General features: G+C 48.1%; 1 protein-coding gene across 3 annotated transcripts in view; it reads left to right on the plus strand.

The window, feature by feature from the left end:
- Positions 1–25,929, plus strand: part of DNMT3B (DNA methyltransferase 3 beta) — a 53,179-nt gene that overhangs the window by 9,585 nt on the left and 17,665 nt on the right. For 2 of the 3 annotated variants that reach the window (XM_053394723.1, XM_053394724.1), the window contains exons 2-9: positions 11,444–11,588; positions 12,351–12,433; positions 13,707–13,859; positions 17,472–17,618; positions 20,065–20,223; positions 21,809–21,916; positions 23,290–23,431; positions 25,408–25,554. In XM_053394723.1, coding sequence (XP_053250698.1) covers positions 11,450–11,588; positions 12,351–12,433; positions 13,707–13,859; positions 17,472–17,618; positions 20,065–20,223; positions 21,809–21,916; positions 23,290–23,431; positions 25,408–25,554 — 1,078 coding nt within the window. In that variant the 5' untranslated portion in view covers positions 11,444–11,449. The remainder of the gene's footprint in view (positions 1–11,443; positions 11,589–12,350; positions 12,434–13,706; positions 13,860–17,471; positions 17,619–20,064; positions 20,224–21,808; positions 21,917–23,289; positions 23,432–25,407; positions 25,555–25,929) is intronic. The other variant, XM_053394725.1, reaches the window with a different exon arrangement.

Raw genomic sequence — 25,929 nt, forward strand, 5'->3', positions numbered from 1 at the left:
ATCGTTTTCTTCTGCTGGCTGTTTTTGGGGGTGGGTGGGGGGACATATTAGGAATATATTTTTGGGTGGGAGCACTGTGAACTCCATTCAGATCTGGTGCTCAAAGTACGGTAAATTCCTGTGCTCAGGATTCTTTAATTCTAAACGTATGTCTTTTGCAACAGGCTCTGGTTGGCGGATCCTAGTAAAAATCAAAGTAGATTCCGCAAGCCTGAAGTCTTGCCTGCTCCTGGTCTGAGCAGATTAGCTGCACTTTAACCTGGGGAATCATATGGAAATCCCTCCTAGCTCTACTTTGAGAAGCCACGGATCGGGCCTGGGATCTTTTTGCCTGCAAGGGAAGAGTGCTAACCACAGCGCCACATCCTTTGTCTTTCCCATAAGCACTGTTAGTATCCGTGAAACTGGTCACTTTTTACTTAGACTGCCAGTTTCTAATAAATCAAGTTACTTTCATTTTTTAACAAACAAACATGTAGATGTATTATCGATTTTTCAAGCAACCAGATTTTGTTTGTGCACCAAAAATCCCCACCATTTTAACATTTTCAATTATTCTGAAAGTGGGTTTACAGAAGAAGCCATTCAGTAGCAGAAAGTGGTTCATTTTAGGGAACCACTGACATGTTTCATAACGTGGGGAATGCTAGTGGCTTTTCTAAATACGTTACGGGCATTTAAAATACCGAACTACTTCTAGAAGTGATCCGTGCACCCATTTTCCTGCTGGACTGTGGTTCCAGCTGTTGGTACTGTTGAGCCCAATGTGCCATGCGCCGCTACATCCCAGGAGCGGGCAGTGCTCTCTACCAAAAGGTAGATATTTGGAGAGGAATGTGGTGTGCTGCCCCCTTCCTGCGGAGAGGCCTTTCTTCCTCAGACAGACCTTGAGCCTAGCCTCTGCAAGCTCCACAACCAAACAAATGCAGAAGTGCTGCATGGGCAAAAAATGATCTGGGGGCGTGTGGGGTAGATTCCTCCCCGGCCTCTTGTCTTGAGCAATGGCTTTTTCTGCCTGCCCACTTCCACCTACTCTCTGAAGACTGGAGCCTCTTAGGAATATTAGGGGGGTGGGCAGGGAAAGGACTAGACCACGTGAAAAATGAACATACAGTGGTACCTCAGGTTAAGAACTTAATTCGTTCTGGAGGTCCGTTCTTAACCTGAAACTGTTCTTAACCTGAGGTACCACTTTCGCTAATGGGGCCTCCCGCTGCTGCCGCACCCCCGGAGCACGATTTCTGTTCTCATCCTGAAGCAAAGTTCTTAACCCGAGGTATTATTTCTGGGTTAGCGGAGTCTGTAATCTAAAGTGTCTGTAACCTGAAGCACCTGTAACCTGAGGTACCACTGTAATATTTTAGCTGCAGTTCATTCATTTTCAGCTTTGTATTCTTGCTATAAAAAAGTGCGCCTAGGCACTCCGTTGCTGCGCCCATAACCTCGGTTTAAGGTGCCCTTTAGCTCCTGGTTTTCATATCTCAGTCTCTTACTTAACGCTGGTTGGGAGCTTTCGGGTGTCCCGGCCATTGCAGAAGCCCCCTCTCCCAAGATCTGGTCCCCGGCACTTATGCCTGCCATGCAGAGAGGCGGGTGGGAGGTGGGTGGGCAAGGCTTGGGCAACCCTCCTCCAACACCTGCACCCTCTCCCTTCGACTTGCACCTCCCTTGTTCCTCCCTTGGGGCCCCAATTAAACAAAATTCAGCCAGAACTTGCTAAATGGCAACCAATTATTTCTGCATCCCTTTGAAAGGATCTAGCGGGGGCAAGGACAAAGGGCCGGGATTAACTCTGGAGAAAGGAGGCGGGTTAAGAAAGAGGCAGCAGTCCAGGTTGCTGATGGGGGCAGCTGCTCCCTCCCCCCAAAACCTAAGACCATAAGAACAGCCTCTTGAATCAGGCCAGTGGTCCATTTGGCCAGCATCCTGTTCTCACACTAGTTGACTGGATGCTCCCAAAGGGAAACCCACAAGCAAGTTTTGGCTGGGGAGGGCAGGATATAAATAAAATTTTATTATTTTACTATTATTATTATGAGCTCAACAGAGACTTTCCGCCTCTTGTGGTTTCCAGCAACTGAGATTCACAAGTATTGCTGCCTCCCATTGTGGAAGCGGAGCAGAGGCATTGATAAGCCTCTCTGCCTTTCTTCCATGAATTTGTCCAATCCTCTCTCTGTCCAATTTGTCTAGTCCTCATATTTATGGGACCGCCTCTCCTGGTCTGCCCTGCAGAGGACCTTAAGGTCCATGAACAACCAACGTTTAGAGGTCCCGGGCCCTAAGGAAGCCAGGCTATCCTCCACCAGGGCCAGGGCCTTCTCACTGGTGGCTCCGACCTGGTGGAATGCTCTGTCCCAGGAGACCAGGGCCCTGCAGGATATAACCTCCTTCCGTCGGGCCTATAAGACAGAGCTATTCCGCCTGGCTTTTAATTTGAATTCAGCCTGATCTTTTATTCCCCTTCCTTCCCTCCCCCTCCCCTTTTTATGAAGATTACCCGCTCTGAGACCCCACAGCTAATTCTCCCCTGGTCTCCGCGCTGGCCCAAGTAGGACTAATTCAGCCAGCTAGCCCTGGGGATTATCTAATGCTTATTAGATGGATTTCCCCTAAATTGATTTCTGAACTTTGAATTTTATTGTTATTCATGTTTTTATACTGTGTTTTATGCTGCTTTTACAATTGTTTTAAATTTGTTGTGAGCCCGGTTTTTGAACCGGGAAGGGCGGGATATAAATAAAAATTTATTATTATTTATTATTATTTTAAAGTTGGTGGCCCTTGCTGCCCCCTGTGGAAGCGAGCTCCATAACAGCCAGCTTTCAGGATCCGTTGCTTTTTGATCAAATCACTATCATGCCAGAATCTGAGCTGTAGTCCTTCCATGTGTGCCTCCCCACACCGCCCCCGGCCCCTGTCACTGATTTTTTTTTTAAAAAAGATAGTTATAAGGGACATGGGTTAAACCACAGAGCCTAGGGCTTGCCGATCAGAAGGTTGGCGGTTCGAATCCCTGCGATGGGGTGAGCTCCCGTTGCTCAGTCCCAGCTCCTGCCCACCTAGCAGTTCAAAAGCACGTCAAAGTGCAAGTAGATAAATAGGTACCCCTCCAGCGGGAAGGTAAACGGCATTTCCGTGCGCTGCTCTGGTTCGCCAGAAGCGGCTTAGTCCTGCTGGCCACATGACCCGGAAGCTGTACGCCGGCTCCCTCGGCCAAGAAAGCGAGATGAGCGCCGCAACACCAGAGTCGGCCACGACTGGACCTAATGGTCAGGGGTCCCTTTACCCTTTACCTTTAAAGATAGATCCCATCTCGGGAATTGGATGACCTGATCCCGAAGGCAGCTGTCTGTATTCTTTCTCCCCAGAGCGCCCCACATCTGTTTGTTCCTCTTCCCGTGTGATTCATTGATGGAGCCAGCCAAGTTTCAGGACTGCTCTCTGATCCTGCACCTGTTCCAGGGTTTGGGGATGGGGTGGAGTAGGATACAATAGATTCCCATGAAAAGATAAAATGAGGACAATGCTACACACCCCTTCCAGTCAAAAGGTTGGTGCACACAGGTGTTATCGCTCTCAGGTGGGTGCCTGCACAAATCAAGCATCCCAGGCACAGCCGTGTTTTCCAGGGGAGTCAGTCCACATGTTTGCCTAGCAGCTGCTGAGCGAAGAACTTGAGGGATGTGCGTGCATGTGTGAATTGGGCAATTTGGGTGTTGGGCAGGCCAGACCACCCCTCTACCTGCTGCCTTGCGTGTCATCTACACCTGAACTATTGGGCTAAGGCAGGGGTCAGCAAACTTTTAACCCAGAGATGCATTTTAAATAAAAGCACACCTTCTACTCATGTAAAAACACCAGGCAGGCCCCACAAATAACCCAGAGATGAATTTTAAATAAAAGGGCACATTCTGCTCATGTAAAAACACACTGATTCCTGGACTGTCCGCGGGCCGGAATTAGAAGGCGATTGGGCCGCATCTGGCCCCCAGGCCTTAGTTTGCCTACCCATGGGCTAAGGCAACTGTTTCATTTTGGAATCTTTAAGATAATATTTCAGTTTCCTGTTAATTATGTTGCTTTGAACGTATGCTTTATTTTTGACTTTCTTCTGCAGTGTTTTATTCTGGATAGCTTTATTTGATATTTTAATGTAGGTTGTACACCGCTTTGAGGTGTTGTTCTTAAAAAGATAAAGCGGTATAGAAATGAAATTATAAATCATCATGGTCTGAACTGAACCACAGAGTCCCTGCCTGCAGCCTCCTCTGAATCCATGCGCTTCAATTGCACTACTTGCACCAGGAGCAAAAGGCAGAGATTGCAGCAGAATTATCTGCTCTGCAAGGGAGACTAACTGGAGGGATAAAACCTGAGCAGTAAATCATGCAGAGATACAGATGGCAGCTCCTTTTCTAAACATAGTAGCCTTTCTTTAATTCTTTACATTTTTCATGGGACACACAATCCAGGGCTTTGTGTTTTCTCCCTTGGGGGAACAGCGCTTTGCACATGGTCAGGGGTAGTCTCTTCCTCAACCAGCACTTCACACGTGATTTGGCTGAGCCCTGGAACTGAAAACAGAGTTGGGTCCTGGTCCTTGCATTCCAGACGATGCACCTCTCTTTGGAGGAAAGCCCCTTTGAGACGGTTTCTGGTCGTCTGCCTGATTTACAGGCGGGGCTGTGTGTAGCAGGGTGGGGTCCCACATGCCCAGGCAGCTTCCTCCCCCATTGTGTCCTGGGCCTGGGAGCAGATGTGCAGGATCAATGAGATTTCAGTAAGCAGCTGGCTGGCAGGTTTACTCTACCCAGGACACAACTGCCTGCTTCCTGCCTCCCCTTTGTTGCAGAGAGTGCAGAGCTCCAGAGATGAAGGTCAGAGCCGAACAGGCATTTGTGGGGAAATTCTGGCATTTGCAAGGATGCACACAACACGCAGAAATGGGAGGCATCCAATGTTGTTTATTCATGTCCGACTCTTTGTGACCCCCTGGACCAGAGCACGCCAGACCCTCCTGTCTTCCACTGCCTCCCGCAGTTTGGTCAAACTCATGCAGGGAGCTTCGAGAACACTGTCTGACCATCTGGTCCTCTGTCGTCCCCTTCTCCTTGTGCCCTCCCTCTTTCCCAACATCAGGGTCTTTTCCAGGGAGTCTTCTCTTCTCATGAGGTGGCCAAAGTCTTGGAGCCTCAGCTTCAGGATCTGTCCTTCCAGTGAGCACTCAGGGCTGATTTCCAACAGAATGGAGAGGTTGGATCTTCTTGCAGTCCATGGGACTCTCAAGAGTCTCCTCCAGCACCAGAATTCAAAAGCATCAATTCTTCGGCGATCAGCCTTCTTGATGGTCCAGCTCTCACTTCCATACATCACTACTGGGAAAACCATGGCTTTAACTATAAGGACCTTTGTCAGCAAGGTGATGTCTCTGCTTTTTAAGATGCTGTCTAGGTTTGCCATCACCTTTCTCCCAAGGAGCAGGCGTCTTTTAATTTCTTGACTGCTGTCACCATCTGCAGTGATCATGGAGCCCAAGAAAGTAAAATCTCTCACTGCCTCCATTTCTTCCCCTTCTATTTGCCAGGAGGTGATGGGCCCAGTGGCCATGATCTTAGCTTTTTTGATGTTGAGCTTCAGATCATATTTTGTGCTCTCCTCTTTCACCCTCATTAAAAGGTTCTTTAATTCTTCCTCACTTTCTGCCATCAAGGTTGTGTCATCTGCATATCTGAGGTTGTCTTCCGGCAATCTTAATTCCGGCTGGGGATTCATCCAGCCCAGCCTTTTGCATGATGAATTCTGCATATTAAATAAGCAGGGAGACAATATACGCATCCAATAAGGAAGACCAAAAAGGGGGAACCCGTATCAAGGCGCTGAATAAAGAGTATTGCACTGTTTATTAATTCCTACCACATTTCTGCCAAAAACAGGCTTTCTGCAGGGGCACTTATGTTTCCTTGTGGACAACTGAAAGCATCTTTGAAAACACTGTAGGCAGAACTCCTGAGGATGCGCCCTGAAAAATGCAAGCACGTGGGTGTTTCAAAATGGATGTTTTTGAATTGTCCACAAGGAAACACAAATTTCCCCTAGGAAGGCCTCTCCTGGTTGAAGTGAGTTCGGCATTACAGTCATACCTCATGTTACATGCACTTCATGTTACCTCTTTCAGGTTACGTCCTGCAGCGACCTGGAAATATCGGAAAAGGGTTACTTCAGGGTTTCGCCGCTCACGCATGCGCAAAATGACGCCATGCGCAAGCGCAGAAGCGGCAAATCACAACCTGCACGTGCGCAGACGCGCCGCTGTGGGTTGCATTCATTTCATGTTGCAAACGGGCCTCCGGAACAGATCCCGTTCGCAACCAGAGGTACCACTGTACTAAAAAGGGCGATATTCCCCCCCCCCCAGTTTCTTGTGATTGGTTTTTTCACCTTTTTTCGTCACCTGTAAGGACAGAATGAAACGCCTCCGACATGCTGGAATTTGGAGTCTCATGGGCCTGAAAGCTGCTGCAATAGGTCCTGGTGGTGTTTTTTTTTAAGTGCACAAGTGTTTTGATTTGTCAAATGCGATGGGAGAGGAAAGGAGCTGAAAGGATTAATACATGCAGCAAATGTAGTTAGACTGCGGAACTCGCTGCCACAACTTAGATGGCCATAAAAGAGGACTGGACAAAACAGCGGAGGAGGAGAGGACTATGATGGTTACCAGCCACAGTGGCTCTGCCCTGTTCCCACAGCTGGAGGCAGCAATGCTTTGAATCCCAGTTGCTGGAAGCCACAGAAAGGGAGAGGACCCTTGTGTTCAGATTCTGCTTGTGGGCTACTCTGGCCTGACCCAGCCAGCTCGACTTAATGTTCCCATGTGCTTAATGCTACAATCACAAACTGCCACTCCAAAAAGGCCCCTTGTCTCTGCTTGTTGTCATCTGTGCTTCACAGGGCATTCATTAAATAGAAGAATCACAGTGTTTTTCATGGCCCATCCCAGACTCAGGTTGGAGCCAAGCACCTGTTCCCAAACAGTGCATTGCTGGCTTTCGGAGTGTCTTCTTCCAACACAAGACCTTTGTCTAGAGATCAGCCCTGGTGATGTTGGCCAATTCCACCCCCCCTCCACGCCCCCAGCAAGTCTGCCGCAAGTTGTGCTAGATGCAGCCACACCAAACTCATAATAATAATAGCATTCTAAAATCAATTCATTCTAAAATCAATTCAAAATCAAATTAAGCGCAATCATAGAGTTCTGTGAGGATTACCAAAGGAGGGGGTCAGGCTGTGCCCTGGCCAAAGGCCAGGTGGAACAGCTCTGTCTTGCAGGCCCTGCGGAAAGATGTCAAGTCCCTCAGGGCCCTAGTCTCTTGTGACAGTGTTCCACCAGATCAGGGCCACGGCCGAAAAGGCCCTGGCTCTGGTTGAGGCCAGCCTAACCTCCCTGTGGCCCGGGACCTCCAAGATGTTTTTGTTTGAAGACCGTAAGGTCCTCTGTGGGGCATACCAGGAGAGGCGGTCCCGTGGGTACAAGGGTCCTAGGCCATATAGGGCTTTAAAGGTTAAAACCAGCACCTTAAACCTGACGCAGCCACACCAAACTCATGCCGTGCACATGCGCAGTGCCTGGGCTGGTGGGGTGGCGATTTCTTTTTGTGACTAATCAAGAGACTGTATAGCAGGAATGTGGAAGCTGTGGCCCTTCAGGTCTCCACAGAAGCATAGAATTGGAGGGTTGAAAGGTCCCCAGAGGCATCTAGTCCAACCCTTTGCAATGTAGGAATCTCAACTTGCAAATTGATTTCCCCCCGGAAGCAAGTAACCTGGAAATAAGTGCTGAAATGGCTCTGTTCCACTCTTGTTTTCGGAAGTGGATTTTATGATGCTCAAAAGCCCACGTATAATGCAGAAATAAACTGTGTGGATGCACCATGGCGCTCAGTGCCTGGAAGTGGTTTTTGCATCGTGTGGAAGCTCAGATATAATGTGGGATTTAACAGTTAGGGGGACGTCGTGAAAATGGAATAAATGGACACATAAATTCAGACTTTGTCTTTTTCAGCAAGACGGTTGCAGGTTCTGTAGTCGAGGGAGGAGGCTTCCCGCCCCTGAATCGCACTTAACCCTGGCCTTGTAAATGAAAATCTATTTTATCACCCCTTCCAAAGTGCCTCTTTACATCGTTCTCCCCACGTAAAACAATTGCTTTGGGAGGCCAAGTCGCCTTGGACTTTGATAAATTAAGCCGTTGGCTTAGCTCGGAGAGGAAGAGGATATCATTTGTCATAATTCCAGCCGCAAACCTTCATTGGCTTTTCTCGCTTTGCTCTTGTCTGGAGCAAAAAGGCTTGTGTGGATGTGCACCAGTTTGACTGAGGACCACTTTTTTATAATAACAATAAAAAGCATTAGGTTCAGAAAATATGCCAATATGGTATGTGTGTATGTCACATTTGGAGAAAGAATGAGGAATTTGTGAAAATGAGTGACGGAAGACCCAGCTGAGTTACTTCGCAACCTTTAAAATATATTACTCGAAAACAAGAGTATGCCAAGTTTCCCAGCCAGCATGCCAAGTGGTCAGAGACTTGGGTCTTTGTGAGGCAGCGCCCTACTTTATTTAGGGAACAGTCTGCAAGAAGTATTTTCCTGCTGCTCTTGGTTTCATTCTGTTTTGCTTTGGTTCTGCTTATTTCGTAGTTTATATATCTTGCAAACGGATCTGGGATGTTACGAGGAGCGGTATAAAAATGAGATGATAAAACATAAATAAAATGCAGTCAAGTGGAGTCCAGAAACATCTGGATGGTGCAACATCTGGCAGAATGGAGATGGGGGTGTGTGGGCAGTAGCTGCACCAGCCCCCAGCTGCTCCTTTGGAGCCCCCCTGCTCTGACTATTCCATCACCAGCGCTGAAGGTTCAGTGGCCGGGCCAGTCCAGTTAGTGCACTGCTGGGGGTTGGACTAGATGAGTCTTGGGGTGCCCTTCAAACTACAAGTTATCTCCCGCTTGGACTACTGCAATGCGCTCTATGTGGGGCTACCTTTGAAGGTGACCCGGAAACTACAACTAATCCAGAATGCAGCAGCTAGACTGGTGACTGGGAACGGCTGCCGAGATCATATAACACCGGTCCTAAAAGACATACATTGGTTCCCAGTACGTTTCCGAGCACAATTCAAAGTTTTGGTGCTGACCTTGAAAGCCCTAAACGGCCTCGGTCCAGTATACCTGAAGGAGCGTCTCCACCCGCATCGTTCTGCCCGGACACTGAGGTCCAGCGCTGAGGGCCTTCTGGCGGTTCCCTCCCTGCGAGAAGCAACATTACAGAGAACCAGGCAGGGGGCCTTCTCGGTGGTGGTGCCTGCCCTGTGAAACACCCTCCCACCAGATGTCAAAGAGAAGAACAACTACCAGACTTTTAGAAGATATCTGAAGGCAGTCCTCTTTAGGGAAGCTTCTAATGTTTGATGGTTTATTGTGCTTTTAATTCTGTTGAGAGCCGCCCAGAGTGGCTGGGGAAACCCAGCCAGATGGGTGGGGTATAAGTAATATTATTATTATTACAATTCTCTGATGATGGGGAAGGGGTGCCACCCCACCTTTTGCGTTGGGCAACAACACACTTTAGGCCACCTAAATATTTGGGTGGTTCTTATTCAGTAATGTTGGGTGGGGGCTGTGGGAGGACAGTGTGGGATAGTGGTTATAGAGTGTCACACTGGGGAGAAATCCAGGTCTAGAGCCGCTGGGTTTATTTATTTGCTAAATTTGTCAGTCGCTTTATCCCAAAGCAACAAACAAACAAACAAACAAACAAACAGACTATAAGCACCACGTAGATACATTAAAACCAAGGGAAGAGGTATAGTCAGGTTGTGTAGCAAAAATAGTTGTTTTTGAATACCAATGACTTTTATTTTACATTGAGAATGAGCCGTTGGCAAAAAAAACCACCCTGTTTTGCCTATGATTACAAGTTTACCCTAGAAAAGCCTCAATTTAATTTTGGGTTTAGGTGATTTTCATTTATTCAGAAAAACGAACTGTGAATGCCAGCCTGTTTTGTACAAACAAGCTATAGGGACGACTGAAATAAACTGTGCACACGGGTTCATTTCTATAATGACGATACAATGCAATACAATGCCCCGTGTTGAGCAGATGGGAGGTGAATGCCTGGTAGGTAATGAAAAGCAAACAAAGCAGTTATAAAGGGGTTCGGTGGATATAGAGGAAGATGCGCCCCAAAGGATTAAGCAGAGACGCCTCAGTAGAGGAAGGCTGAGAAAAGCCACTCTGTGTTTTCTTATTCCTTATTCCTTTGTCTAGAAAGGGATTCCTCATGCCCAGATGCTGAAATATTTAGAACTGGATGCGAATTTAATTGAAGTGATTTTTTTAAAACTGGGGAATCTTTCCACAAGTCAATGCTATTCCACGGTTGCTTGTTCTTAACCCTGCGGCATTTAAATGCAACCAAAGGACTATCTTTCCCTGGAAATTGACTGTGCCTCTTCTCTAGGGGGCTGCAGTCTCCCTCATCCCCACCCCCAATTGTTTGGGTGACTCACATTTGGAAGAGTTGGTCAGCCCGGAACTAAATAAAAATGAAAACTGAATAATTGTGTTTTGTTTTGTGTTTTACCAAATCGCCAAAGAAAGAAGATAATTTTTTTTTTGCTTTCTTGGTTTTTTGAAAACTGTAAAACAGAAATGATCAATAAAGGTTGCTATCAAAATAAAAATAAACATTCATTCAATCCTTGGTTGATACTTGTTTTTTATATCCTTCTGAAATTCAGTTTAACATGACCTCCAATCTTCCCATTGTGTTCCTTTTTTAAAAAAATATTTTTTATTAAGTTTTCCATTTAACAATCCAATCATATCACATTAATTATTCCAAATTATACCAATACATATCATAAAGTCCAAATATTTTGCCAAATTATAAATTTTTGTTCCCATGCTTCGAGTTCAGTAAGTTCCCATTGTGTTCCAAGTCAAATTCCTGAAATACGCACTTAACTTTGTTTTCACCCTATTATTTAACTTACTTAAAGGTTGTTCTATTTACACACAGAAGCTCAGTCAAGACCTGCCAACAGATTGATATTTTGACAGTGTTCTTTTACGTAGACTCTGTATATATTCCACTCTCTGGCAATTTTTTCCTCTGTAACGCCTCATAGCCTTAGTGATAGTCTCACCAATTCTACATAACCTCTTAGTTTGTTTTGCCAGGGGCAAAGCACCACATTTCAGAAATCCCCCCTGCCTTTGAAATGCTGGTAATGTCCAGGAAAATCCAGACGTTTGGCAGCCCTGTCTGAGGCTCCTTTGGCCACAGAGTTGTGTGGGACCCCCGCAGGTCATCTAGTCCAACCCCTTGCAATGCAGGTATCTCAACTAAAGCTCCTGTGCCTCCCATCCTGCAGGTTAACATGAAGAAGGAGAAGGTGGTCCAGTGGACGATGGACAGCGAGGAGGAGAACCTGGTCTTGGTCAATGGAAGCTGCGGTGACCCAGCCAAGGACAAGGCAGAGCCTACCTTGAAAGTCAAAAGGAAGCAGAAGAATTCAGGTATCCTTGGAAATCTGCCTCCTGTTCCCTCACAGAGGCTTGTGGTTTTGGCTGAGGCACCTCTTTGGCTGAGGAGGTGCAAAAAAGTTTTTGATTGAGTTTCCACTGAAATGAGGCTGCGTGGTAATGTTTTAATCTTGTATTTTAATCTTGTTTTTTAAGCAGTATTTCAATCAATTGTTTTTATATTTGGTGTTAGCCGCCCTGAGCCCAGTCTTGGGAGGGTGAGGTATAAATCATATTATTATGAGGAGCTCTGACCACCCCAGTATATATCCCAAGCGGACTGTGGAGCCAGGCTTGGTGCCAGCCGATGGGCAGCGGCTGGGTCTTGGCTGAAGCTCCTGCGTCTCAGAAGGGCACTAAAAATAGAGGGCACTGAAATGGCTCTAGGGTTCCAGTGGGTTGGTAGCGGTGGTGTTGTGATGCCTAAGCCCATCCCCAGCACCTGGAGGTGCAAACCTGGCATCCTTGGATCTTGAACGTTTTCACACACTAATGCCACATCCCGTAGAATTCTATCAGTTGTACAGTGGTACAGGATGAGAACAGAAATCGTGCTCTGGCGGCAGCAGGAGGCCCCATTAGCTAAAGTGGTGCTTCAGGTTAAGAACAGTTTCAAGTTAAGAATGGACCTCCGGAACGAATTAAGTATTTATCCCTGTATTAGGTGAGCAGGTTCTGGGGTGGGGTGGGGGGTTCCCCATTGGCTTGGCCCAAATGGGAGGAAGCTGAGTCGAGGCCACGTTTCCTCTTGTGCAGATGTCGGTGACGCAGAGAAAGTGCCTCGCAAGGCGAAGTGGAAGGAACAGGAGGAGGAGGTTCCCAAAGAAGGCCAAGAGGAGGTGAGCTCTTTTTCCAAACCCTGAATGTCACATGACATTTAGCAGTTGCTCGTAGTACAAACCAGCGGCCCCCAAAATGTTTGTGGGCCACCTGTCTTTTGGTTCCATAAACTCACCCCCTACCCTCCCTTATAAGAAGTGTAACTCAGAACAGCGGATTGCACAACCCAGTATAAGGAAAACAGTAGCACCATAAAATTAAGTAATTTGTAAAAAGTTCCCATTCTTCTTTGAAGTCACAGTTGTCCTTATCACGCAGTTTGTATGTCAATTTAGCCAACTCTACATAGTTCATCAATTTCTCTAGCCACTGTTCTTTTGTTGGGGTTTCCTCATTCTTCCATCCTTGTGCTATCAAGACTCTTGCCACTGTTGTAGCATACATAAATAAATTCTTTGTTTCCTTTGGCAGGTCTTGTCCTACAATCCCTTACAAAAATGCTTCTGGATTTTTTTTACAAATGTCATTTTAAACATTTTCTTCAATTCATTATATATCATTTCCCAATTTTTTAAAAAAATTCTCCACATTCCCACCACATGTGATAATAAAATTCAATGCAGTAACAATTAATTGCACATTCATTCGAAAGGCCATTAAAACTGTTCAGTTTAATTAATTCAACAAAACCGATGAGTTTGGACTTGTAGGGTTGGAAGGGACCACGAGGATCATCTAGTCTGACCCCTTGACTATCAAAGCGTGATAGTCATGGACACCTCCAATGCCCTCCTGCTGCCCCCTTGCCTCTTAGCACCCCCCAGCTTATCCCAACGTCCCCTTTAGGAACCAGTGGTATAAATTGTCGGGGGCAGCCATAACCAGCCAGGTGCCCCAATTCAAGGCCTGAGCTTAGCTGCCAACTTATCCCCTTTTTAAAGGGAAATTCCCTTATTCCGAATAGGATTCCTCACAAGAAAAGGGAAAAGTTGACAGCTATGGGCCTGAGTGGGGCAGCAATACTCTCCCTGCTTTCGATTTCCAGCCGCTTCAAAGGCATGCTGATATGGAGGCTCAACATAGACATTGCGGCTAATAGGCCTTGAAAGCTTTGCCTTCCACAAATCTGTCGAATCCTCTTTTCACGCTGCCTCAATTGGTGGCCATTGCTCTACCCCTGAATTTCCATTGCTGTGCCAGCTTTGATGGAAGGATCATGTCACCCATTTGGTCCTTCCCCAATGAAACGAGGGCAGGCGGTCACCTTTCTCTGTCCCGTCTGCCCCTGACAAACCCAGGCAGTGAGCGACACCAATCCTTTTCAATTCCCAGGTGCGGAGGCGCGGATCCGCTGGCTGGGAGAACAGTTTGCGGCAGAAACCCCCTCCTCGCATCGTCTTCCAGGCCGGACCCGTTGCGCAGGAGAAGAATGTGAAAGATGACATGGAGAGCGTGGAGAGCTTTAAGGAGCGACACAAAATCAGGGTGAGGCTTGGGTTGCAGTGTCTTGTCTGTCTGTCTGTCTGTGGTGGTCTAAGGATATTGTAGCCTGTGTTGAGGTAGAAGAGGAAGCTGGACATCCTAACATCCTCCCCCTTTCCATGTAACCTGTAGTAGCTGTGGTTCAACCCAATTGCAACCTCTGTACATAAACCTTAAGTTGTTCTCTGTTAACAACCTTAGACAACAGATCTGGCGCAGCGGAAGCGTGCTGGGCCCATAACCTGTTGTTGGGATACAGGCATCTCCAGACGATCCATCGGTCTCCCGTAGAACAGCACCAGTCAGTTAGCGACTCTGTTGCCTCAACACAAAGGCAGGCAGTCATGTTTTTCCTTTGTTCTGACCAACATTGAATAAAGTTGTAAACATGGGTGCATCTTATGTTGCGGAGTCTGCTGCAAGGGCGTGCACGAGCCCTGGAATGTGTCTGAGGCTCGTGTCGCTAACTGACTGATGCTGTTCTACGGGAGACTGATGGATCATCTGGAGATGCCTGTCTCCCTGGCAGTATCCCAACAGCCTGTAGGGTGGCCCTTTTCAGGGAGGTAGTGGAGTTGGTCAACTTGTGATCTGGAAAATGACCCCTTTGCCAGCCCTCCTCACCTGCTGTTGCACCCCAGATTTCACCCCCTGATTTAGCAGATGGGGGAATCAAAGCTGGGCTGGCAGTCCTTTGAACCGCCAAATTGGGAGAAGTCTTTTTTTGTGTGTTTAAAATTTTTATTTTTTACCAACAACCAAAACACAAACAGTGAAACTCCCCAGGCGACTGATACATTGGGTATATATAATCAATAATAACATGTTCAATCAACCATATGTACAATTTTATATACATTAATACTCCTCCGTCCACAAGGTTTATTTAACTTTTAACATTTTTATTGCCCCAAATTGTTCAAACCTACCCAAATAATTCAATATCTTCTCAAATCAATCCTCCTCTTACTCACTGACCTTAAACCCTTTCATTCTGTCTATGTTCACAGTTAGATATTCTAAAATTATAATATTATTCAGTTTTTTCCTCCATTGGTTCACCCTTAGCTCTTCTACATTTTTCCAATTACTGGCTATAACCTGTCTGGCATCAATTTTACCCATTTACATTCCTCTTTTGTTTTTAACTCGGTACTACTCAGACTAATAAGAACCATTAATTTAGATATTCCCACCTTCCTACCCCCAATTCCTGATATTTCTATACCAATCTGTTTCCAAAATTCATTAACTAACGGACAATCCCAAATTGGGAGAAGTCAGACCAGCCCATCCTCTTCCAACCCGGCTGGTATGTGTCCATCACAAACTCATTACACTAGTCCTCATGAGCAGGGAAGAGGGTTGGACACACCAGGTAGCTTTCAGCCATGCTTTCTGGACCATAATATGCACGGGTGATGCATTTCGTTGTGATGCTCCCCACCTTGTGAACATTGCGAGGGGAAATTGGGGGTTCAAGAACAGAGGCTCACACAAAATTCCCCATTTCTCAGGCTTTGTTTCATAACTCATTACTCAAGTCAAGTCAAGTAACCTTTATTGGCATCACATAAGAACATTCAGAATACATTCCGAATACAGTGGTGCCTCGCAAGACGAAAAGAATCCGTTCTGCGATTCTCTTCGTCTAGCGGTTTTCTCGTCTTGCGAAGCAACCCCATTAGCAGCTAAGCGGATTAGCGCTGTTAGCGGTTTAGCGGCTATTAAAGGCTTAGCGGCTTAGCTGCTAAAAGGCTATTAGCGGCTTAGCGGCTTAGAAAAAGTGGGGGAAAGCGGGGGGGGGGGGGAAATGGCGAGACTCGCAAGACGTTTTCGTCTTGTGAAGCAAGCCCATAGGGAAATTCGTCTTGCGAAGCGCATCGCAAACGGAAAACCCTTTCGTCTAGCGGGTTTTCCGTCTTGCGAGGCATTCGTCTTGCGGGGCACCACTGTAGATCGGCCAGTGTGATGTTGTCGCCACCTGAACGACACAGTCAACCGCCAAAGGGCAGAAGAGGCGAGCAATCCGCCTCATCTCTGGGTTTCCAGCAAGGGCGGGATCCTGTGGCATGCTTCAGCGACAAAAAATCAAATAGAGCTACTGTCTTGGTGAGCTCCTGGTCTCTCCCCTGTTTTAAGAAGCGCATAACTTCCGTCTCTGGTTTCCATGTTGGAGTACATAGATGGTCTAGAAATTGTTGGCGGAGATCATCATACATTTTACATTTAAGGGCCATGTGAGCTAGAGTTTCCACCAGGTGGGCATAGCATGGGCAGATACAGTGGTACCTCAGGTTAAGTACTTAATTCGTTCCGGAGGTCCGTTCTTAACCTAAAACTGTTCTTAACCTGAAGCACCACTTTAGCTAATGGGGCCTCCTGCTGCTGCTGCTGCTGCTGCGCCGCAAAGTTCTTAACCCGAGGTAATATTTCTGGGTTAGCAGAGTCTGTAACCTGAAGCGTATGTAACCTGAAACGTATGTAACCCGAGGTACCACTGTATAACTCATTACTGGACAGAGTCCAAGTGTTTGCAAGAGCATTTCCATTAGCATAGGGTTACCAGATTTTTTTCAATGAATCCGGGGACACTTTTTAACTTCAATAGATTTTGTACGGGGACTGATTTGTAAATCTGGGGGCTGTCCCCAGGAAATGGGGACGTCTGGTAACCTTACATTAGGACCCACATGGCCAAATAGATGTCATCTTGGGGGTTCACCCTGTATCCAACCACCCCAGCACCCCACACTCTCATAAAACCACAGTCCTTAGAAACAGTCACCGTATTTTTCTCGCTCTATAGGACGCACTTTTTGGCCTCCAAAAATGAAGGGGAAATGTGTGTGCGTCCTATGGAGCGAATGCAGGCTTTCGCTGAAGCCTGGAGAGCGAGAGGGGTTGGTGCGCACCGACCCCTCTCGCTCTCCAGGCTTCAGGAAGCTATCCGCAAGCCTGCCGCGCTCCGAAGGCTTGCGGATAGCAGCCTGCAGCCTGCAGCCCGGGGGAGCGCAGTGCCAACTCCCCGGGCTTTGGGCAGCTATCCGCAAGCCTTCGGAGCGCTTCGGAGCGCTCCCCCAGCCCGCAAGCTCCGGGAGCGGCGGCAAGGCTGTGCAACCTTGCCTCCGCTCCCGGACCTGTTCTGGGGGCTGGGGTCGGGGGAAGCTCGGGCTTCCCCCGCCCCAGCTTCGTGGCTAAAAATGAAGCCAAGACAGCGAGCAGGATGGATCCCGCTGGCTGTCTTAGCTTCTTTGCTCTTTGGGCCTGGGGGGGGGGATAATTCGATAATTCCCCCCCTTTATTTCCCCCCCCTAAAAACTAGGTGCGCCCTATGGTCCGGTGCACCCTATGGAGCGAAAAATACGGTACTTAACCCATTTTCTTTACCGCACATATTAGAACCTTCCTTGCACCTCGCCCAGAGCTGTTTTTTCCCCTTTAGCATCTAGCCATCTAGTACCTCCTTAAATGGTTCTTAGCAGTTTTTTTGGGTCAAGCCTTTTTGCACATGTGTCACTGGTGCCTCACCGAAAACGAGCCTGGCAGAAATCCCGTGGCCTCATCCATCTAAGCTCTCTCAAGGAGCTCAGCTCTTTTCTTCCTCTCTACCAGTTTTCCAGGAGAATCTCTGCATCTGCCCAAGTGGACTACTCAGAGGAGAACCTTGTGCAGTCTAGCCAGAGCGGCGGCAGCAGCAATATTGGGGTACCAAATGGCTGCCTCTTGACAGGGACCCCGAGTGATGCAGAGGAATACCAGGTGGGACCGCTTTTGCCTGGTGGGGAGGGGGCTGGCGTGGCTACCTGGCTGAAGCTTAGCAAGGGGGTGGGCAGCTCTGAAAGCCAGGGTGGTCAGAAGAAGGGGTTGCAGTATGGAGCAGCACACATGGATTATTTGGGGGTGAAGATTACAGTATAATGACTAAAATCCCACCTGCGTCCTTATTTTCATTTATGCATTGCATTAATAGAATCATAGAATTGGAGATGTCTCACTTTTTCCTCTATGGAGATGAAAGCGGTTTATGTTGCTCTCTAGCTCAACCCCCCCACAACAACCCTGTAGGGTAGGCTAGGCTGAGAGGGAGCGACTGGCCCCCCCCATCACACCGTGAGCTTCACGTTTGCCGAGTGGGGATTCGAACCCTGGTCTCTCCTTGGCATAGCTGTCAACTTACAGATTTGAAAATAAGGGACCAGCAGCCTCGAAAGTAAGGTATCAGCAGCCAAAATTTGGGGTTTTGGGAGCACAGGTATGTTCAACTTCTGAGCCCCTCCGAGCCAAAGGCAGAAAGCCCAGCCAGCAGCCAAACGAAGCCTCAAGCGGTGGTTCCCACAGCGCAGCAACCCGGCAAAGGGGATGCAGCAAGGAAAACCACCGTCACCTCTCCACTGGGAAGCGCTGAGCAAAGGCGAGCCCCCAGGCAACACGGCCGATTTGATCAGCACAAGGCATGCAAGCTCCACCCCCCAGTCGTTCTCCGACTCCTTATTGGGTGAGCAACGCAGCCAAGCAACACAGTTGGAGCCTCCCTCCTCCCTGGCCGGCAGGGAGGGAGGGAGAGGAGCTGCTTCCTTTGAAACCCGGGAAATTTAAGGGACATCACCAATCCAGGACAGCAGCGGGACACAGCGCTGGGATAAGGGAGTTCCCCGCCAAATAAGGGATGGTTGACAGCTATGCTCCTTGGTTCTCGCCTGGAACTCTAACCACCGCACCACCATGACCTCTTTTTTGGGGTTTCCCGGCCCTGGTTTCGGGGCAAAGCATTGCATATGGATTTCGCTTATGTGACTATTAATTAATTAATTAATTAATTTTATTGATTGGTTGGTTGATTGAATTTATATACCGCCCTATACTATGTATTTTTTAGTTTGTTTTTATTATCAAAAGGATTTTGATCCCAGACTCTAGCTCAGGGGTCTCCAAACTTTTTGGGGGCCAAACATTTTGGGATCTTGAGAGAGAGCGCATTGGGCGCCAGTCATAAAATGGCTGCCACGGGGGACGTGTCATCATGCAAAATGGCTGCCCTGTCTGAAAACAGAGATAGACGTTTGGGCCTGTTGAAGTGGGTGACTAGTGGGAGCAGGAACTGAGAAGGAGTTTGGATTGGATTTGAGATTTGAGATTGATTGGATTTGGATTTGGATTGGATTTGAGGGAGAGCAAGCTGTCCCTGGAGCCTTGTGGATTTATTGAATCCACAACGGTGGCTGTGCAAACTGTGCTGGAGACCCCCACTGTTGCCCAAGTGCTCTCGGGGTGGATAACGGATTCAAAAGACGGCGACAGCAAAGCAAAACAACTGCAGGACAGCAGGTTAAATGTACAGCAGCCGGATTTCAAAAAGAGGAGCATTTTGTTCGTTAAATGGTTTCAAATATGGTTTGGTACACAGGCTGAGAACCTACCTGCCCCCGGACTGCCTCACCAGAGTGGTGCATGCTCTGGTTATCTCCCGCTTGGACTACTGCAATGCGCTCTACGTGGGGCTACCTTTGAAGGTGACCCGGAAACTACAACTAATTCAGAACGCGGCAGCTAGACTGGTGACTGGGGGTGGCCGCCGAGACCACATAACACCAGTCTTGAAAGACCTACATTGGCTCCCAGTACATTTCCGAGCACAATTCAAAGTGTTGGTGCTGACCTTTAAAGCCCTGCATGGCCTTGGCCCAGTAGACTTGAAGGAGCGTCTCCACCCCCATCGCTCAGCCTGGACACTGAGGTCCAGCTCTGAGGGCCTTCTGGCAGCTCCCTCCCTGCAAGAAGCCAAGTTACAGGGAAGCTGGCAGCGGGCCTTCTCAGTGGTGGCACCCGCCCTGTGGAACGCCCTCCCACCAGATGTCAAAGAGATAAACAACTACCTGACATTTAGAAGACATCTGAAGGCAGCCTGTTCAGGGAAGTTTTGAACGTGTGACATTTTAATGTATTTTTAATCTTTATTGGAAGCCACCCAGAGTGGCTGGGAAGCCCAGCCAGATGGGCAGGGTACAAATAATAAACTATATTATTATTATTATTATTATTATTATTATTATTATTATTATTATTATTACTGTTGGTGACCCTGGGGGCTTCATGGAGCCACTGATTCAAGTGCCACTGACACGCCACGGGGGCTCCCTGAAAACTCCTCGTTAGCACCCCATTTCTTTCCACTTGCTTACCTTCAATCTTATTTGGTTTTTTCCAGGACAGCAAGGGTTTTCGAATCGGTGAGCTCGTCTGGGGGAAGATCAGGGGCTTTGCTTGGTGGCCCGCCATCGTCGTGTCATGGAGGGCCACATTCAACCGCAAGGCGGCCCCCGGGATACGTTGGGTCCAGTGGTTTGGCGATGGAAAGTTTTCGGAGGTGAGGGGAAAGGAAGGGGAGGGCTGCCGATGGATGCTGGGGGGGGGGCCTTGGTATCTCGTCCCCGAGGTAAAATGAAGAATACACAAAGGAATTGCTTTCAGTGGGCACCAGGAAAATCACCTGCACTCATCCAGTATATACCGTATTTTTCGCTCTATAAGACGCACCAGACCACAAGATGCACCTAGTTTTTGGAGAAGGAAAACAAGAAAAAGAATAAATTCTGAATCTCAGAAGCCAGAACAGCAAGAGGGATCGCTGCGAATTGAAAGCAGCAATCCCTCTTGCTGTTCTGGCTTCTGGGATAGCTGCGCAGCCTGCATTCGCTCCATAAAATGCACACATTTCCCCTTACTTTTTAGGAGGGGAAAAAGTGAGTCTTATAGAGCAAAAAATATGGTATATGCATGTGTATGTTTGTGTATCTCCCTCTCTCTATTTATATCTGTCTAAATATATACAAAAGTTCATACCCAAAACAAAGTATATTTTTTCATAATACACTGAAATGAAAGAGTGTAAAAAGGAACAGAGGCAGAAATAAGCAAAATGGGAAATAAAGGAAGAAAGAAAAAGTAAAAGAAGAGAGAGAGAGATAAAAAGACTTTCCATTTTTCCGTCCTGCAGCTAAATATAGTGTTCACTCATTAACACCCAACCATTCCATCTTCTGTAAACCAATATTTTTTTCAGTCCTCAAATCCAGATACGAACTGGGGTGTGTGTGTTTGTGTGTCCTTCCCAGAGCTACATTTCTTAGCCTTTCTTGAAACGTGATTCCTGGAGTTGAGCCATTCAGACATTGGGACAGACTCAAGGAGTATTTGTAGACCTCCTTTTGCACTTATGAAAGTGGCTATTTGCATCTTCTAAGTGTTGGGGGGGGGGAACGATGGCAGATGGTGGCGGCCCTGGCGATGCTGAGCATTTATGCCATGCTATAGGATGGCAAGCTCACAATGAACCCCCTCTAAATATGGCAATTTGCAGGATGCGGGAGTTGTACTAGCGCAGCAGCCTTCACCCGTCTGGGTCTCCAGGTGTAATAATAATAATAATAATAATAATAATAATAATAATAATAATAATAATAATAATATTTATACCCTGACCTTCCCAGTTCAAAAACCGGGCTCAGGGCGGCTTACAACAAATTTAAAACACTTTATAAAAGCAACATAAAATACAGTATAAAAGCATGAATAACAATTAAAATTCAAAAATTTTAAGAGAATTTTAAAATTCTATTAATTTTAAGAGAAGGAAGAGACTGGAAATAAAAGATCAGGCTGAATTCAAATTAAAGGCCAGGCGGAATAGCTCTGTCTTACAGGCCCGACGGAAGGAGGTTAAATCCTGAAGGGCCCTGGTCTCCTGGGACAGAGCATTCCACCAGGTCGGAGCCAACACTGAAAAGGCCCTGTAACTGCCTCCCAGCCCAGCATCTCCTCTCCCTCCTCTTGAGGAGTTTTGCAGGGGGCGGTGGGTGGGTGATGTTCCTCAAAGCAGCCCCGTGGCCCTGTCCTGATCGCGGGGGAAACCCTCTTGTTCCTGTGGCTGAGCTTTGCCCTTTCCACCGCAGGTCTCGGTAGACAAGCTGGTGGGGCTGTTGGCGTTCCAGGAGCATTTCAACTCCACCACGTTCCACAAGTTGGTTTCGTACCGGCAAGCCATCCTTCATGTCTTGGAGGTAAGGGGCAGGCAGAGAGACGGGGAGCCTGGCTAGCAGGGCCTGGCGCGATTCCACCCAAAGGAGGGAGCCGCAGGAATAACCGTACAATACACCTTCTCAAGGAAAAAGTGGGAGGGTCCTGGTCTCCACCTTTCTTCAATGGACCTCCCGTCCGTCTTCTAAGGATGAGGGTAAAAGCATCCTGAAGGTCTGTGGTGTAGCTGTGATTCCTGAATTGCCTAGTGTAGGACTAGAACTGTGGTTCCCAATGTGGGGCACACGCCCCATAGTGGGTCAATTTGATTTTTAAGGGGGGCAATTCGAGAATGAGTTATTAACCTATAACGGCCTTTTAGGCTTCCTCCACGTGAATAGAAGCTCACTTTTTGAATAATAAGTACCGCTGCGGCTGGAAGGTAAATGGCATTTCCGTGCGCTGCTCTAGTTCGCCAGAAGCGGCTTAGTCATGCTGGCCACATGACCCGAAAGCTGTACGCTGGCTCCCTCGGCCAGTAAAGCGAGATGAGCGCCACAACCCCAGAGTCAGCCACAACTGGACCTAATGGTCAGTGGTCCCTTTACAGCGTATTTACAAGCAGTTTATTCAGCATTGTTGTTGTTTAGTCGTTTAGTCGTGTCCGACTCTTTGTGACCCCATGGACCAGAGCACGCCAGGCACTCCTGTCTTCCACTGCCTCCCGCAGTTTGGTCAAACTCATGCTGGTAGCTTCGAGAACACTATCCAACCATCTTGTCCTCTGTCGTCCCCTTATCCATCCCCAACCATCTTTCCCAGCATCAGGGTCTTTTCCAGGGAGTCTTCTCTTCTCATGAGGTGGCCAAAGTATTGGAGCCTCAGCTTCACAATCTGTCCTTCCAGTGAGCATATTCAGCATACATCAGGACAAAGGAAAAAAAACATGTCTTCTCCCTTTCATGTCCCAGCAAGAAGCATAAAGCAAAAGCTATACACAAACGGAAGTTCCCAGCAAGCTGTGCTGGAATGTAAACAGATATGTGACATACAACAGCTCCACACATCTGTTTAGGTGGAACGGAACATCAATATCCTAACAGGAACAGCCCAGGACTTCCACACACTGGCCAGGATTGTGCCCTGGAGAGGCCACGTCAGTCTTGCTGACACCCCCGGAGGTACACTCCATTGTCTCCCGAGACAGACGAATGCCAACCAACATTTTTGGGTAGCCTGGGCCCAGGGCATATGGGACTTTATAGGTCCTAACCTATATCAGGTAGGAGCTGCAAGGAGTCTTACACATCCTGCTCTGCCATGAAGCAGCCAGGGGCGAGAATTTAGGCAGCACAATCCAGGATGCTAACCTGCTCTGCGACACCTTAGTAAGGCCTTCTCCTCTTCCTCCTGGCAGGTGGCAAGCAGCCGAGCAGGCAAGTCGTTCTCGAGTGCTCCAGGGGATTCTCTCGAAGACAAGCTGAAGCCCATGGTGGAGTGGGCCATGAATGGCTTCAAGCCCACCGGAGGGAAAGGACTGAAGCCGCCCAAGACCTCAGGTAAGGAGCTAGCCGGGGGGGCTTGGGCGAGGAAACCCAGCAAGGAGGGCAGTGGGAGCCCGGTCCCTCGGAGAGCTGTTATACATCTGCCCCTTTTCCCTTATGGGGTGTCCAAGAGCCCATATAGAGTCCTTACGTGGGTTCCCTATTGGTAGGAGAAAATAACAGAGGCCAACCAGAGAATATTGAGAAGCAAAGCAGCTCGTAAGCCTGATCTTTATTGATCTGTTGCAACAGGGTCCTCACTCACCACCTCCAGATACATCATACCTACATCACAGAAAGGGTGGTCTACAGCAGAAATCCGAGTGCTTTGTTTACCTTCTTTCTGCCAGGTTACCTGTTTAATGGTCACTTGATTGGCTTGCCTGGGGAGCCTGGCCAGTCTTTTGTAATGATAAATACTTAGTTCCTGAGCCAGGTCACAGGCTCACCCCATTCATACACAGATACAGTGGTGCCTCGCAAGACGAAATTAATTCGTTCCGCAAGTTTTTTCTTCTTGCGAGTTTTTCGTCTTGCGAAGCGCGGTTTCCCATAGGAATGCATTGAAAATCAATTAATGCATTCCTATGGAGACCGCCTTCAGACCAGCTGCAGATGTCTACCCCGCGCGAGGCAGCAGGCTGCTATCCGCAGCTTGGAGAGCCCTGCGGGGAAGTCCTGCAGGGCTCCCCAAGCTGCGAATGTCTGCCCCGCGTGAGGGGCGCTCTGAAGCAGAGCGCCCCTCGCGCGGGGCAGCAGGCTGGAGAGTTCGCAGAGCCCTGCGGGGAACTCCTGCAGGGCTCCCCAAGCTGCGGATGTCTGCCCAGCGTGAGGGGCGCTCTGAAGCAGAGCGCCCCTCGTGCAGGGCAGACATTCGCAGCTTGGACATTCGCAGGAGTTCCCCGCAGGGCTCTCCAAGCTGCGGATAGCAGCCTGCTGCCCCGCACGAGGGGCGCTCTTAAGCAGAGCGCCCCTCGCGCGGGGCAGACATTCGCAGCTTGGGGAGCCCTGCAGGACTCTCCGCAGCCTAGGCAGCCCTGCGGGAACTCTTCTGAAGGCTGGCGGGGGAGAAGGGCTTTTCTTCCCACCGCCAGCCTTCAGAACAGCATTCTGAATGTTGGCGGTGGGGAGGAAAACCTTCCTCCCACTGCCAACATTCAGAATGCTGTTCTGAATGTTGGCGGTGGGGAGGAAAAACCCTCCTCCCACCGCAAGCCCCGGGAACAGAGGAGAAGCGCTGCGCGCCTTCTCCTCTGTTCCCGGACCTCCCACTGCAAGCCTTCAGGACAGGTCCGGGAACAGAGGAGAAGGCGCGCTGCGCTTCCCCGCTGTCCCCGGAGATTTCCCTATGGGCTTTCGTCTTGCGAAGCAAGCCCATAGGGAAATTCGTCTTGCGAAGCTGCTAAAAATCGGAAAACCCTTTCGTCTTGCGGGTTTTTCGTTTAGCGAGGCATTCGTCTTGCGGAGCACCACTGTATACCCTTAAGACAGGATTTGTGAAGGAAAAGACAATGGGGAGGCCTTTCCATTTTCCTATGACCTTGCAGAGAAAACATTTGGTCATTTTGGGACAGTTTGGGAATCAAAAATGGTTTCAGGTCGGTCTTCCTGTGCTGATCTATGTACATGCTTGGTTGGTACATTTATTATATATCTAAGACCTTAAAATTCTTATCACATTGTAGCCTGCTGCCTACACACAAATTCTCCTGATTTGTTCACAGTGCAGAATTATGGGGTTCAGAGCTTGAATATTTAACAGGGAACCTGACCGTCTTGTCTTCAGCATAGGCTTGCTTGTGCTGGACATTCCTACTGGCTTTCCCTGTGCAGGATGCAATCTTTGGAGAAGGCCTCTGTGGCTCCTTGTGGGGATGGCGAACCCCGCAATCCAGGACCCCCAACCTGCCCACAAACCATCCCCCTTTCCCCTTTCTGCCTGCCAAAGAAGATGTCCGTCCCAACTAAAACCAGCTGTTCTTTCTCTGCAGACAGCAGTCTCCTCAGCCAGAAAAGCTCTGAAGAATCTGCCCCTCCTGAACTGCCTTCCCCTGAACCTGCCCCCCCAGCCAAGCGGCTCAAGACCAATGTCTGCAATGGGAGCAACAAGGAGCAGGCGGAGGAGAACCAGAGCAGAGGTAGGATTGGGGCCGGATTGGGGTTGGGGTGTGTGGAGGGAGGGAGGGAGAGGCACCTGCAGAGGTACAATTTTAATGGAACAACAACAACCCTTACTGCACATAATAAAAGTATACAAGGCTAAAATCCCTGACATGCTAGTGTTCTATATGCAGGGAGATATTTTTTTTAAAAAAAGGATTATTTCATAAATTTTATATATCACTCAATTGCAGAGAAACAAACGAACTCATAGTGGTTTACAAAAGGAATACAACAAAAGTAAAAACAGCATTCAGATCATAATTACAATAAACGATAATCTAGAAGCAGATTAAAGCAGATGTCGGTTTTCTGCATATCTGGGTTAGAGTGTCTAAACAAAGTTTTTAGTA

Source organism: Podarcis raffonei, chromosome 6 (assembly GCF_027172205.1).
Source record: "Podarcis raffonei isolate rPodRaf1 chromosome 6, rPodRaf1.pri, whole genome shotgun sequence".
NCBI classification, from domain to species: domain Eukaryota; kingdom Metazoa; phylum Chordata; class Lepidosauria; order Squamata; family Lacertidae; genus Podarcis; species Podarcis raffonei.